We start from the raw sequence: 15,547 nt of genomic DNA, 5'->3' as shown, positions 1-15,547 counted from the left end.
CAAAATGTTACTTTATTTTCCTGTGGGAATTTTTGTTTGTTAAAGATAATAATTCAGTAAAGATGCATGCAATAATTTAAATAGCTTAAAGATATAAACTATCTGCAATTAAAATGTATACCAGAAATGATTTCTGGAAATTTTAAAATTATTGCTATTGTACTTACACAAAAATCTTTTTAGTGACTGTGAGTTTATCATTTAACCTTCACTCGTTTTCCTGATTGAACATGTATTTGAAATTGTATTTATCCATTTTTTAAAAGAAATGGAAGTTTGTGGCAGTTAATTTGAACTAATTCCCCCACTTCTTTCTCTTAATTAATTAAGACAAAGCAAAAACTATAACACCAGTGTGTAATGTATATAAGCAAACCTTTTAAACAAAAAGCCAGTCACATCCATGTCCCTACAAAGGACACAAACTCATCAGAACATAAAGAATAACAAAAAAGCCAGTCGTGTTATAACTAGATGCTTCCTAAGTACCTAGATCTTCAACAAAATTTCAATGTTTTTCAAAATAAGTTGACTATAAAATACTCACTATTAGTTTTACAGTCATAAAAAGGAAATACATGAAAAATGGCTTTTTCCCCCAAGAGTTATTTAATATATTATATTATTGATTGTAGACATAAAACTTTGGGTACCATACTTGAAGCCTTTAATGGGATATTTTATGACAGATAAAGCCAGTGATTGAATTATCATTCTATCTATAGAGAAAAATAAGTTATAAAAGACATTCTTCAGTATATATTATTTTCCCCATTTATTTCATTTTATAGCTACCAGACTGTTTATCAATATAGTAATTCAGCTTGCTTCTATTTTGGATAATGATATCTAAACTCCATCACTGTTTGAATATCTAAAATAAGCTACTCAATTTAAAGAATCAATCTTGAAAAAATTGCACTTCTGAGAGATATTGATTTCTAGCTGTGGAATGTATTTAATGACTGTTTTTGTAATATATTTTATTATAATTCAATATATGACAAATACTAAAATTAAAGTGTATCTGTGTACTGAATATAAAATAACAAAATATGAGTGAATATGACAAAAAATAATAACTTTAAAATTGGTGGGCTTTAATTACGGGGAGAAAGAGAGTCTACTATAAAGCAACAAAACTGTGTTCTGGATCAATTTTAAAAGACAAAGGACTAAGGAACATAGAGACCAAAATATTCATTAAAAAATTATTAAATATTATAACAAAATATTTATAGAAATTTTAAGTGTGCTCTTATCCTCATCTCCCAAATTATATAGACTTATCCACCCAGTCATAGTAGCCAGGAAACCTGTGGGTTCCTCTGCTAGTACTCTTGCCTCTCCCAACTTTAAGGCAGTGAGGAGCAGAACAAAGTGTGTAATCTCCTGACAAGCATATCCACAAAAGGAGGAAGAGTAGGAGGTGGGGTTTTCATGGGCAGCCTCTTTCCTACACTATACCTTTCTGTTAACTCACTGCAGCTCTGTGGGACATCAAACACATGGTAACAGTGAAGATTGTTTGTAAAAACAAAAAATTCCTCATGTAGAGGAAAACAGGAAAAAAAATTTCTTTTCTGAATGTGTGTGTGTGTGTGTATGTATATATATATATACCAAAATTTATCTCAGGATCAAATAGACAATATAATAAGATTTGTTAATTTAGAAAAACTGTGAAGAATACTTTTTATTCTAGGCATGATAAAAGCAAGTTCGGTTTGACCAATTATTTAATGTACAATTTAAAAAGCTATAATTAAATTATTAGCAGAAATAGTTACAATATACTTTTTCCATTTGCAAGTCCTTTTAATTTTTTTTCTGAAAGTGTTTCTTACTATACTATATGACTAAGTTTTTCATTGCTATTTGACTAAACGTGAGCATTTTTTTATATATTCAATTTTGTTTCAATACAAGAAATATCCTCTTCATTGTTGGAATAAAAAATTCATGATGGATGTGCAAAAATAGTATTAACTTCGTACAATAATGATTTAAAATAATGTATACTACCTCAGTTCTCATGTAGTATATATATATATGTCGTATATGTAGTGTACATATATGTGTGTGTGTGTGTGATAAACTATGCCTCCAATGTAGTTCACTTATCTAAAAAGTTTTACAAAACATTGTGTGTGTGTGTGTGTGTGTGTGTGTGTGTGTGTGGTTTAAAGAAAGTATAAGTCTGAATTTAGTAAGATACGATATGGATAAAATATCAATTAGATTTTTTTTCCGGTTGTTTGCATTCCCATAAGAATAAGAACTCGGAATATGCTCATTTAATTTCAGAAATAGTCAGTTCTCACTTTTCATTATGTGAATTATGTTCTGTATAAAGTATTCACAGACACTTTAATTCTTTGTCTTATGCCACCTTCTTTCAAAATTGATTAACTGCTGTTGTTCTCATTTTCACTTGGTCTCTTAGGAAGCACAAATTTATTTCACTTTAGTTTATAACGTAATAAAGGTAATCCACTATACACACACACACACACACACACACACACACACAAATAATTTATTTCTTAAAGAAATATTAATAATCACTTGAGATGCAAAGAATTACTTTCTCTCTTAGAATATACATTCTGTTTTAAAAGAAAGAAAAATAAATATTTTTGAAGAGTCCTATCATAAGAAATAATCAAAATAAATGTCATTGAAGGGGGAAAGGGACTGCTATACTGATATTTATTAAAATTAATCTCAGGATTACTAATATTTCTTAAGATTATGTTGGTTTCTCTCTCTCATTCTCTCTCCCTCACTCTCTCTTTCCTGTTTCACCGGTAAATAAAATAAAGTATCTGAAGTTAAAGCAATATTATTAATCATTTCTTAATTGTTTACAAGACAGTTATCTACAGAAGCGATTAAAAAATCACTTATGTAAATAATAAGAATAAACAAGAGCAAAATGTAATTAAGATTTCTATGTCAGTTGTTCTTAGTAAAGGCGTTCCTGGCAACCAAGGTAAAAGATAAATGTTAAGTTGTAGAATATTGGACATTTTATTATTTTCTACTGGTTCTTTCATATGGTACATTGATAAGGTAGATAAATTACCTGTCTACTTTTTTGACGAATATATACTGAGTTACTTGTGACAGTGCAAAACATCCAAGATCTTCTTAAATGAACACTCAGGTCACTGATAAAGACAGACATTTAACTTGGTAATAAGTGTTATTATGGTTTAGAACCTCATTACTTGAGTGTGGTTCGTGAACCAAAAGCATCAGCATCACTTTAGTGCTTGTTTGAAATGCAGAATCTCAGATTCCATCACAGATTAATGAATCAGAATCTACATTTTAACAGGATCTCCAGGTGATTTATATGCACATTAAGTTTGAACAACACTGTTTAAAGTATCTATATAAATTTGAAGTATAATCAACTGTTTTGAGAAATAATGTTTTAAAAAATAGCAAGAGTTTATAACTATACATACCAAAAATGTTTTTTAAAATACTCGTTATTTCATTGTAAATAGCTCCAAAATTAGAAGTAATTTAATTGTATTTCACTCAGGGTTTATTCATTGCCACCTAACCTCAGAGCTATTCATTTCCCCTTCCTTTATTTTCATGTTATTGTACTAGTATAGACAATATCATTGTACCTTCAAATTTTCTTAGAAAATTTATAGTCTATTCTTGGGGGTAACTGTTAATACAGTTACAGCATTCCTTTGGGATGCTTTGCAAAACATATTATATTTCTTTGTCAAAGTGAGATAAGGTTAGCTCTTTCCTTCCCACAATATCTTGCAGATGCCAATTGGTGTTAAGCCAACGTGTCTATTTCTTAACTATCCTGATATATTTGGCTCTGTTTCTTGCCAAACACTTATTTCTCTAAGATTTTTTTTTCTTCTGATGTATATTTGTTTTTAAAATCTCTTTTCCCACCACAATACTGTATTAGTAGCTTAGTAGATCTCACCAGGCTATGTACCTTTAACATGTGGAGCTTAGGAAGGATGATTATCAGCTCTGAGAGCAACATGTAACTGCAAACCCAATATAATTTCAAAAGGGCAACAATAACAAAAGTATTGTAAGGCTTAGCACAAGTAACAATGTGGCTTATCATTGCCAAAGAATGGACAACCTTTTTGAGGCAAAAGACTACATCAAAAGTAAAACCAACAAACAATTACATTAAAACAATTTTTCAATGTTTATTTCTGTGAGAATGATTTTCAATCAAATAGCATTTTTTAATAACTACAAATCACTCCAAGGCAGAACAGGCATTCACAATAAGATATTCAAATGTAAGGAAGTTGAATAATCAGGAAGACATCTGCCATAAATGCACATAATTTTTTTTTTCTGGGTAGAACGTAAACATTGTAGGAAAACGGGCTAACTCAAGCGCCATAGCAATTGCAAATAAAATAGAATACGTCCAACTCATAAGAGTTGTCTTCACCATAGTGAAAAAATACCCACATTTTAGTTGATCATTACAATAATTGTCGTTTCTGGCCAACATTATATGTTGGTTTCTGTGGGTACCCTGTGATTCTGATCTGCATGTCTTGGGAATCAAGAAGGCCTCTTTTGCAACATACCATCCTCCTGGCAGGGGTAAAAAGCAAGAGAACAGGTGTAACTTTGTGATGTCTCTCCAAACATTCATTATGTCAACATCTGGCTCACTTATATTTCACTGATCAAAGCATTCTCCTTCTAATATCAGAGTAAAGGGAACACATCATGAACTACTCATAGTTGTTGTCTACAATCGATCATGAATCTATGTATGCATGTTTGCATTTATGACGGTGTTGTAAATAATTGCAAAGAATAAAACAATCTACCACATTATCATTACTGATTTGCCTGTAGGATTCTTTTTATCCTTGTTTTATCTATTATTTTTAGTACATTTCTACCCTCAATACTATTTATATGAGAATGCCAATTGAGAAAATCCAAGTGAGAAGTAAATAGTATGAAGGTTCTTTAATTTCTATTTCTCATTGACTCAACATAGATGATTTGAAGATCAGAGTGGAAAAATACATAATTTTAAGGGCCACCTCTTATGAAAAATGTCAAATTCTATGACCCAACTATGGTATAATATTAAAATGGTGATTTTTGTTTGTTTGTTTTATTGTCCCCTGTTTCTCATTTTCTATTAAAGCATCCTTCAATATGTGCTTTTAATGACCATAAACCACCACAAAATTTTAGTTATGTGAGACACAGCTGCATGATTTCTATGTGGAACAATCACATCTTTTTATATCCACAGTCATTAATCCTTTTGCTGCCTAACAGACTCAGAATGTTGCATCATTTTCAAAATCACATTTAGTTTTTACAAAATGTGTGGATGTCCCTTGGAACCCATGTCATGCTTATGAGCTACAGCTGGTTTAATAAAATGAATAAAAATGACTTTTGAACACAATTTTTTTAGTTGATTGAATAACAGTATTTCAGTTTTCAAATCTGAACATTGTCATTTATGTAGGTTCTGATGAATTGTTATTATTTAATACTTGTGGAAAAGTTACAGTAAAAGTTGAGAATGCATTTTCTCAGTTTGTAAAAATCTCAAATGACTGTGAAGAAGATAATTACAAAAGTATGATAGTTATGTATAACCGAAAAAAAAAAAAAAACAGATCTCTTATGGGAAAGAAATAGGCCTATTCTCCATGTAAATTGAGTGGCCTTCTCAAAATTTCTTAAATATTTACAATCCATGATTTATAAAAGTTGAAATTTAGCATGAGGTAGCGGGTTTACATCAAATAGTTGTGTGCTGTGTTGTAAGTAAGGGTTTTAAACAGGGTATTCATTAAAAGAATTATTATAGTGATTTAAACTACAGATTTAAGTTGCTTCACATGCATACCTGCAAGGAAAGCTTTTGCATACATGGATTAAAATTATACTGTAGAGAAGAACCATGAGCAATTTATGAATGGATTCTCTTTATCAGGCTATTAGAAATGATAACCCACTACTATTATTAGTAATCCTATACATTTTGATTATAAGAACCAATAGAAACAATTATGACTAAGTCCAGATTACCATGGTGCAATTAAAAATCTATGAAATCCTAGCTTATGAAAATTTAAAACTTCCTCATCAACTGTTGGATCTTAATAAAAAGGAAAAGAGAGAAAGAGAACATTTACTGCATTCATAATATATGCTCCACCAGGTACTGTAGAGGGATTGTATTATTTAATCTCCACAGAAAATTGAGAGAAGGATATTTTCTTTGTTTTAGAGATGGGAATGCTAAGTAAATATGCAACTGTACCAAAGCCCCATAGTCATCAAGTAGAGAGATGATGTGCTATTACTAGGATTCCCCTTACATACCTGACTCTAAATCTTATGTTTCATTTGCCCTCATTACGTTATAATCCCTTTAGAATTATTTAATTGAAACCAAGCCAATTAAAACATAAACAATAGAATTAGTAATAAAAGTGTGTTATGATAATACCAATGCATTATCATTTGATTTTTCTTGTCTGGAATACATATTCTTCATGACAGAAGTAAGAAGTCATATTAATCTGTAACTTACAAGTAAATGTGGATGCTGAAAAATCATTGTTTTTAAATCTCCTGTAGATAGAAAATGAAACCCCTCTTATTTGTGATGATGATATAGACCACCATTTTTCTATGTTCATCTTTAATTGTCTCAACATATATTAGGTTTGTATTATCATTCATATAGTTACAATAAGGACCATGCTAAAATGGTGATCCCTACCTCTTATTACTTTCCACTTGTGTCATGGGACAACCTAATATGTGCAAAGGATTCCTAAATCAAATTGGTTTTAATTCACTGTTTTAAGATGAGCATGTGCTCCACCTTTTTTGTGGGGCGAAGTATAGCTCAATTGGAATCCCATTAAGAAGAAATTAATGATGTGTCATACTTACCTGTTAAGCAAAGACATACGTAGAAATATGGTATTTATCTGAAAAGTATTTATCTGAAAATCAACATAGAAATATGATATTTAAAGAACTGTTGTGGGAGATCTTTACTCTCTGTATATGGTTGCAGACTATAGGACAGGGTTAAAGAATATATAAAAGTAGAAAAGCCAACTTCTTATCACAAATAAGATAAAATAGCTAAATTTACTAGAAACTTCTAGGTATGGAATGAGTTGATTTATGCAACTCTGAATCATAGTGGTGAATAGAAGAGAATAATAATATATTAACAATTTTCGAATGACTAGAGTTCAGCCATATTCCAAACCCTTTCCAGCTATCTATTTCAGCTTACAACTGCTCTGTGAGGAAATAATTTCTATGCTCATGTTCCGTAAGAGGAAACTGAGTCCTAAGATACATTGTTCAAGATCATTCAGTTACTAAATTGAAACCAGCATTAGAACCCAAATCCGTTCTACAGTAAAACTTGGTACACTTACATCTTAACTCAAACTAATTCTAAATGTCTGTCTTCCAGGACCTCATAATCCAGTGAAAGAATGCCTTCTATTGGTCTAATTGTCTCTTCTGCTCAACAACATATAGATTTTCAATTAATGTTGCAACACTTTGAGTAACAGGAAAATTCACTACTATATAAAGGGAGACTTACCGAAAATGACTCTCTTCACATATTTAAAATGGCCTTCCTGCATCTCCAGGAGGCAAAACTAATGTCTAATTGGTTAATTGGATCAATGTTTTGAATTTAATATATTATTCAACTGAAGAAAATATTTGATATTATTATTACATTTTAAAAAACGTGTAAGTCTCCTTCTAAATACAAGAATCTGTAGAAAACATTGAATGCATCAAGGCTGAACTTGGATGCTTCTTCAACATTTTAATTCATTTTCCAAGTGGAATCATCTGGGAATAGCCAAATCCTTTAGAGTTTTATTTTAGCCATAGTATTGGTTATGAACTTACCAATTACTTCAGGATATTTTTATTATGAAAAAATAGATTTTAAACCTGGGCCAGATGTAGAACAAGAGTTATGAAAACTCATCCCGTTATTATTTGTTCTTCAATGGTTTTTCAAAGACACCCAAAGTAGAGATATTTGTACAATAAATACCCATATACTCATATGTAGCAACATACTGCATAAAGCCATACTACTATGAATATGCTGCTCATACACTATGGTATGAAGTTTATTGATTCTTTGTACTTTTGTCTTTGGAATATATTCCAAAAATTGATTTACATTCAAAATACTGTGTTCTTAAGTCACTTTATTTTTACAAACATGATATATAATTAGTAGCATTGGATTATGTTTTTAATTTTTAGGGATGGCTTTTACAATTTGATGTAATTTTATTTTTTATAAATAAATAAACCATTTAACACTGTTTAAAGTGCTTAAACAACATGATAAAATATATTCAGAGAAATCTTTCTTGCAAAAGTGTTTCTTCATCCTGTTACCTTTCTGTATCTGTAGGAAAATATGCATAAATGCCCTTGGTTAATCTTTCCATTGTTTGATGCTTTTCTCCAAATAGAAAGACATATATACATATATGTGTATACTTATATCTTACCCTTTTCTTATAAAAAACTCTTAGGAAACAATTTTTATTCACTTTGTGATATTTCTGTAGAAATAATTTTTGCTGCCTTCTTCTGGCTGCACAGTGTTCCACTGTACGGTAGTAAACTAGTTTATTCCTACTGATAGGAATTTATATTGTTACCAAATGTCAGTAATAAAGCCACAGTGAGACACATTTTGCATATTTTAGTCAGTCATCCTTTGAAATACATTCTTAAAAGTAGGATTGTGGAATTGATTATTGATAACTATTGCCAATATTCTCTCTATGTAAGTTACATCATTTTGCAATCCCACCAACAATACATCAGAAGGCCTGTTTATTTCTACTTTTCCGATAGATTTGCCCAGGTTGTCAAAGTTTGGATTCTGGCAAATTCTGTCATTGAAAAGTAATATACCAGCATACTTTTAATTTGTATTTTTCATGCTATGACTTAGATTGAATATATTTTCAAATCTGTATGAACTAGTTTTATCTCTTCTTGTCTGAACACTCTTTTCCTCTTTATTCCTGTTTTTCTATCTGAATCTTGTGTTTCTTTCTCTTGATTTCTAGGAGTTCTTGGAATGTTAGAGGAATTAATCATTTATCTGTTATATAAGTTGTAAATATTCCTTTTCAATGCAAAATTTGTTTTATCATGATTTTGTGCTTAAAAAAAATCTGGTTTTACTTGTTCTAATTAATGTATCTTTTATTTCTCTAATGTGGGATTTTTAGTTATGAATTATTTCCTTCCTTTGTATTTTCATGAATTTTCCTCTAGTACTTGAATGGTTTCATTTCATTAAATAATCATGTCTCTAATCTGTTTGGAATCTATCCTTTTATAGAATCATATCCCTTATTTTCCAAATTGCTATTTAGGTGTCACTTAGTAAAAAGTCTATCTTTTCCCAAGGAATTTCTGTCTCATTCTTATTACATGCTAAATTTCCACATGTACTTGTTATTTTATGGATATTTTTCCTGTTCTAATTTGTGTGCCTATTTATGTGTCAGCCTGCACTGTTAAATTATACAGATTTTACAATTTGCATTCAGATATGGTAAGATATTCTCATTCTAGCCTATTCTTTTTAAAAGTCTTTCTTACTTTTTTCACTTACAATTCATTATTGACATGATTAATCTTCCTACTTCCAGGAAACAAAAAAAAGATCTATTCAGTTTTTTAATCAGATTACATTATTTTATATTAAGGTAAACTGATATATTTTGATATTGAATATTTACGCTCAAGAAAAAATATCTATCATGTCATTAGGTCTATTATGGCAACTTTCAGAAGTGACTTACAAATTTTTCATGTATGTTTCACATTTTTTGTGCCATTTAAATGGTGTGATCTAATCCATTATTATTTATACTTAGTTAATATTTGTGTGTGTCAGTCTATTGAGTTAGTAATATTTTTATTATTTGCTTGTACCTTACTAAGTTTTGTAACTGTATATGTGCAGTAGTTTGTCCATTAAATTTTGGATTTTCACCTGCGTAATCATATTATCTGCAAAATAAACATAGTTTAAGTGTTTTTTCTGACACTGTGATTCTAATTTGCATTCTAATCTACATTTGCATTTTAATATATTTGTTAGCATGTTGAATAATAGAAGCAATGTGGGTATGTTTGTCTAGTTCTGATTTTAATAGGGATGCCTTCTGGGTTTCCCCATTAAGAAAGATGCTGGCTTTTATGCTTAGGATCCTATATTTTACTTCTTTAAAGAAGTTTTTACCAGGTGGAGTGGCTCATGGCAGCAATGCCAGAATTTTGGGATTCTGAGGTGAGAGTATTACTTGAGGCCAGAAGTTTGAGATCAGCCTGGGCAACATAGTGAGACTCCATCTCTATGGAAAAAAAAAAAAAAAACATTATTATTCATTGATTCCTAATTTATTAATTCTTGGTTAATCATAAATAGTTATAATTATTCATCAAATGTATTTGAAGCAATAAAGGATAGCAGCATTTTTGTTTCTGGATATGTTAATATGCTGAACTATATTAATGATTTCCTACTATTGAGCCAGCTTTGCACTATTGGAATTATCCTATTGGTCACAAGATATGTATTTTTAACATCTACTGTTCGATATTATTCATTATTGCTTTAGTCATAATTTTACATCAATATTTATTAAATGCAAAATGTATTGTGTATGATGATTTTTAGATATCTGTGCTAATTTTACACTCAGTTTATAAAAATAGATTTAGAAGTTTTACATTTTCAGTATTATCAATTTTTTTATATCAAACTTTAGCAAAATTACACTGTGAACTATCTGGGGAGGTTAATTTTTTTGCAGGGGGAGATGTTCTGTGACACCTAATCTTATTTGCACTATGTTTTAGAAAATAGTTCTTCCATATTTTTAACTAAATGCTCTGTTCTCTGTTTTATTATATATTTATTCTGTCAATTCATTATGTAATTTTATTTCTCCATGAAGAAAAAAAGTAGGTTGACTAGTCGGTGTTTTTTCTCCTGAAAAAAGCTACTTTTGGTTGTGTTTATCATTTCCACTCGTTTTAAAAACAACTAACACCTGCTTTTACCTTTTTATTTTTATTTGATGTAAGCTTTTTTGTCGTTTTTCTTTGATTTTAGAATCATGTAGTTAACTCATGTATGTTATGGATATTTCTCTCTGCAGTGCTTTAGCTGTGTTCCTTAAATTCTGATATATAACATTTTCCTTTAAAATTTGTAATTTTACCTTAATTTATCCTATTACTCAAATATTATACAATAGGGAATTTTCATATGTAATATCTTTTTAAATTTTCTGTTAACTTTTAGGGTTTTTTTAACTGACATCAGTGAGTCATACTATATTCTTACAAATTTATGAAATTTCCTAAAGGTTTCTTTATAACAAAATACATGGTCACCTTTTGTAAATGTTCTGTGTATTCTTGATAGTAAGTTTGATTTGCACTATTCTTAATATAAGTTTTAAAAATTACTGATAAGATCTACCTTATTTTGAGGTTCTATATATTTCTATCATTACTTTTATCCCCTTTGTACCTAGAAATATGTGTTGAAGTCTCATAATATTATCAGTGTATGTCTATTGCTCCCGTATCTTCTGCTTTATGAAAAGTATGACTGTTAAAGCAACATTGCAAGTTTCCAGCACTACATTGCAATTTTTCCTCATTTAATAATTTTTCGCCTAAATTCTCTAATATCAAGATTATTAACTTTGTTCATTTTTAATTTACATTTACAAAGATGTCTCATTTTATTTGTAATTTTCCTGAGACATGTCTCTTACATAATTCACAGAGCTGCATTGTGAGTACTTACTTAGACCAGCCGCCATACCACTGTTGTTCTTTCTATGTCTATCTACCGGGCATTTGTATGTTTTGGCACTCTCATGACTTATAACATGGATGAGTTTTTCTGATTCATTTGTCATTCTGAGATACACTTCCTGAAATTTCCTCACCTGTTGATCTTTTTCTTGCAGAAAATGATTGCAAGGGATTTTTTGTTTGTTTATTTTTATAGTGTTTATGTATGTATTCTTTTTCACTTTTAGCTGCTTCTATGCCAAAGCTGTTTTTCTTGTACATGACCTAATATTCTTGATGATTTGACCCATCTATTTATTCTTGATAGATATATTTTCTCTTTAACTATTCACCTTCCTCCAACTGATTTCTAATATGCATGTTGGGGTCCAAATACCAACAAAAAGTGTGAGTTTTAGATATAACATTTGTTGAAACCTATTTCTGATAGAAGCTGTCCTAATCTCTGGTAGACACGTAAGAGCTCTTCCTTAAGGCTGGATTGTCACCTGGGCTACGTCATTTTAAAATTGATATTATTGTAAGAAATAGAGGAAATGCAAACTATTCTATTAGACAAACTTATTTGCCTTTTCATGAAAGTGACTTGTTAGTTTATAAATAGGCACAATACTACCCAAACGAAAGGGTTCCCGAAATAATGAAAATAGCAAGTGTGACAGTTATGTGCTGGATAAGTATCCAAGAATATGATTGCCAAAGGATCACAAGTTCTTAATGTCTAACGCAAATGACACAGATTTTTGTCTTTTGAACATTGAAAAGTGCAATTTAATTGTAATATACTTTACATTTTACCTTTGAGAACCAATTGCCACTACCTAAATCCTACATAGATTTCAGTGTTTTTCACACAGTATATTAACACACCATGTTTTAATACATCCTATGCAGGGAAATTATGAATTTATTACATATGTACATACCAATATATGCATACATATGCGTTATCTGAATTTTAAAGGTGCAAATGAAAACTAGTGCTTTGTCATGTTTCCATTTGGATATTCTAGTCTATGATAAAAATTTCTGAGTAAATACAATTTCATTTTATGCACCTCACTTAAGTTTGTTTTACATAAATTAATTTCCTTTTGGACCATATGAGTGTTATGCTAAACTATGTTAGAAAGTCAATAAAATCTGGAGAAATTATTCTGCAAAAGCTAAATATTTAACATCCAGTAATTATGTACTTAAAGTGATCAACATCTCAGGCATTCTTTGAGGTACTTGAGAAATATTTGTGACCAAAAAGTAAAACCCCCTGCCCTTTTGGCATATATCAGTCCTTTGTTTTATTATATGCATAAGCTAGGCCTTTCTACCTGCAGATAAGTTTAAAAAATGATTTTAAGTGGACAATGGAATAATTTGCAATATTATTAATGCAGGAGAGGAATCACTCACAATTTTTGTGGACAAGCGGAAGTTGAGCAAACGAGCTGAAGGAAGTGATTCCAGCACCAATAGCTCTTCGGTCACTCTGGAGACGCTACATCAGCTAGCCGCTTCTTATTTCATTGACAGAGACAGCACACTTCGGAGACTTCACCACATTCAAATTGCATCCACTGCCATCAAGGTAAGAATGAGTTTATGCTAAAATTATCACCTTCCATTCGTTGTTTCTTCTATATCCAAAATGCATTTCTATGTGTTTGCTTATTCCATGAATTTAAACAATTATTTTATAAAAATATATTTACAATTTTCTTGCTTTCAGTTATGTAATATATTTAAGATGAGTTTGTATGTATTCAATATAATTTTTTTACTTGCTAAGTAGGTTGAGATTTTTCTTGGTTACATGTAATTAAAGTATATTTGAATTCTATGAATTTATCTTGGGGTACACAGGCTCCCTATACATGGATACAAATTTGTTTTAATAACATCAATTTATTTTATAATTCTCCTTAATTCATTTTACCCATCTAAAAATACTATTCTGAGAAGAGAGGCTTTATTGGGCTTAAAGTCGTCCATGGCACAAAATATTTTTAAGAAGTCCTGCTTCATGGAAAATGACCCCTCAGTGTTTTTAAGATATATTAAGATGTACAGATGCATGGTTGTATGGGTTTCTAGGAGGCAAAATATACCATAATCTAGAATTGGTGGATTAATATTATGTGTTCACTAAAGGCATTTGACTTTGAATACACTAAGGCTGACTTTATCAAAACTGAGAAAAAAGGAGAATAATTTAGTTCTGATTTTCAAAAGAAAAAATAAAATGAATGAGAAAAAGAGATTGAGAAACAGAGAGGAGAAATTGTTGTCCCTAAACAATACGTTTTAGACATATTCTCTGGCAAATTAGCTCAATGACAAATTCCATTTGTCAAATGGCCATTGTAAAATTAACAGAGTCAGAACAGTATGATCCTAGCCTAAGTTAGCCATAACAAAATAATATAGAGAGAGCATTTCAGAGTGTTTGAAATCTAACCTTTCATAGCTAATACAAAAAGGAATGATTAAATGTAACATTCTATTACTTTATGAAACTAAAATTAATGTGTGTTCATTTTTGTGTCAATTAGTTGAAAAGTTACTACTTCAACTTAAACCCATAAATGGGTTAAGATGCTCAGAAGATTGCTCCAAGTATATTTTTTTGTTCAGGATGTACTGGAGAAAGTAAAAGGTGATGTGGAAATACCTTAGCTTAAGGGTTACACAAACAATACAGCAAAATCCTAATATTGCTAGTAGATGGTGTTGGGAAACTTCAGTAGATATAAATCATGCAATATAGTTAGTTGGCTTCTGACTCCAGGACTAATGTTATATTGAGTAACAAGTATATAAATAGTATTTATGCGGCCGGGCGCGGTGGCTCAAGCCTGTAATCCCAGCACTTTGGGAGGCCGAGACGGGCGGATCACGAGGTCAGGAGATCGAGACCATCCTGGCTAACACAGTGAAACCCCGTCTCTACTAAAAAGTACAAAAAACTAGCCGGGCGAGGTGGCGGGCGCCTGTAGTCCCAGCTACTCGGGAGGCTGAGGCAGGAGAATGGCGTGAACCCGGGAGGCGGAGCTTGCAGTGAGCTGAGATCTGGCCACTGCACTCCAGCTTGGGCGACAGAGCGAGACCCCGTCTCAAAAAAAAAAAAAAAAAAAAAAAAATAGTATTTATGCTGTATAGATAAAAATGTAGCCAGTAGGAATGCAGATGTTTCAGTTAATTTAAAAATTTTGGAAGATGTTGTTAGAAAAACTTAGCTTGAGGTTGCTCAGGAAAACTAGACTTTTCCAGAAATCAATTTCAAGGATATAAACAGAAACTTTGATCAAACTATTTTCTAACGGAAGAAATCATTGTTGTAAACAATTTTATTATATGGCTATTGATTTTTGTTGTTACTGTTCAGCACTAAGTGTGACTGTGAAATTATACAACAGTTTTTATACTCTAAGTAAGAAATATACAGACACATTACATGTCAAAACAATGGTTATTTGCATATACTTCTCTTCTCCCACAGGAAAAGTATATGGCACAAAAAAAGTATGTTTTATTGAGGCATACTATTGTATATAGGCATTGCATTTAGACTCTGTTAATACAAATGGGAATAATGATGCTTCGTTAAGTCTATAACCTAGCT

The 15,547-nt window shown here is 30.7% G+C and overlaps 1 protein-coding gene across 1 annotated transcript in view; it reads left to right on the top strand.

Moving 5' to 3' along the window:
• BRINP3 (BMP/retinoic acid inducible neural specific 3) overlaps nt 1–15,547 on the top strand; it is a 388,006-nt gene that overhangs the window by 196,130 nt on the left and 176,329 nt on the right. Inside the window, exon 4 of the mRNA XM_033197383.1 lies at nt 13,323–13,513. Coding sequence (XP_033053274.1) covers nt 13,323–13,513 — 191 coding nt within the window. The remainder of the gene's footprint in view (nt 1–13,322; nt 13,514–15,547) is intronic.

This window comes from Trachypithecus francoisi, unplaced genomic scaffold (genome assembly GCF_009764315.1).
Source record: "Trachypithecus francoisi isolate TF-2019V2 unplaced genomic scaffold, Tfra_2.0 Lachesis_group5, whole genome shotgun sequence".
NCBI lineage: Eukaryota > Metazoa > Chordata > Mammalia > Primates > Cercopithecidae > Trachypithecus > Trachypithecus francoisi.
This window is presented reverse-complemented; position numbering and strand designations above follow the sequence as displayed.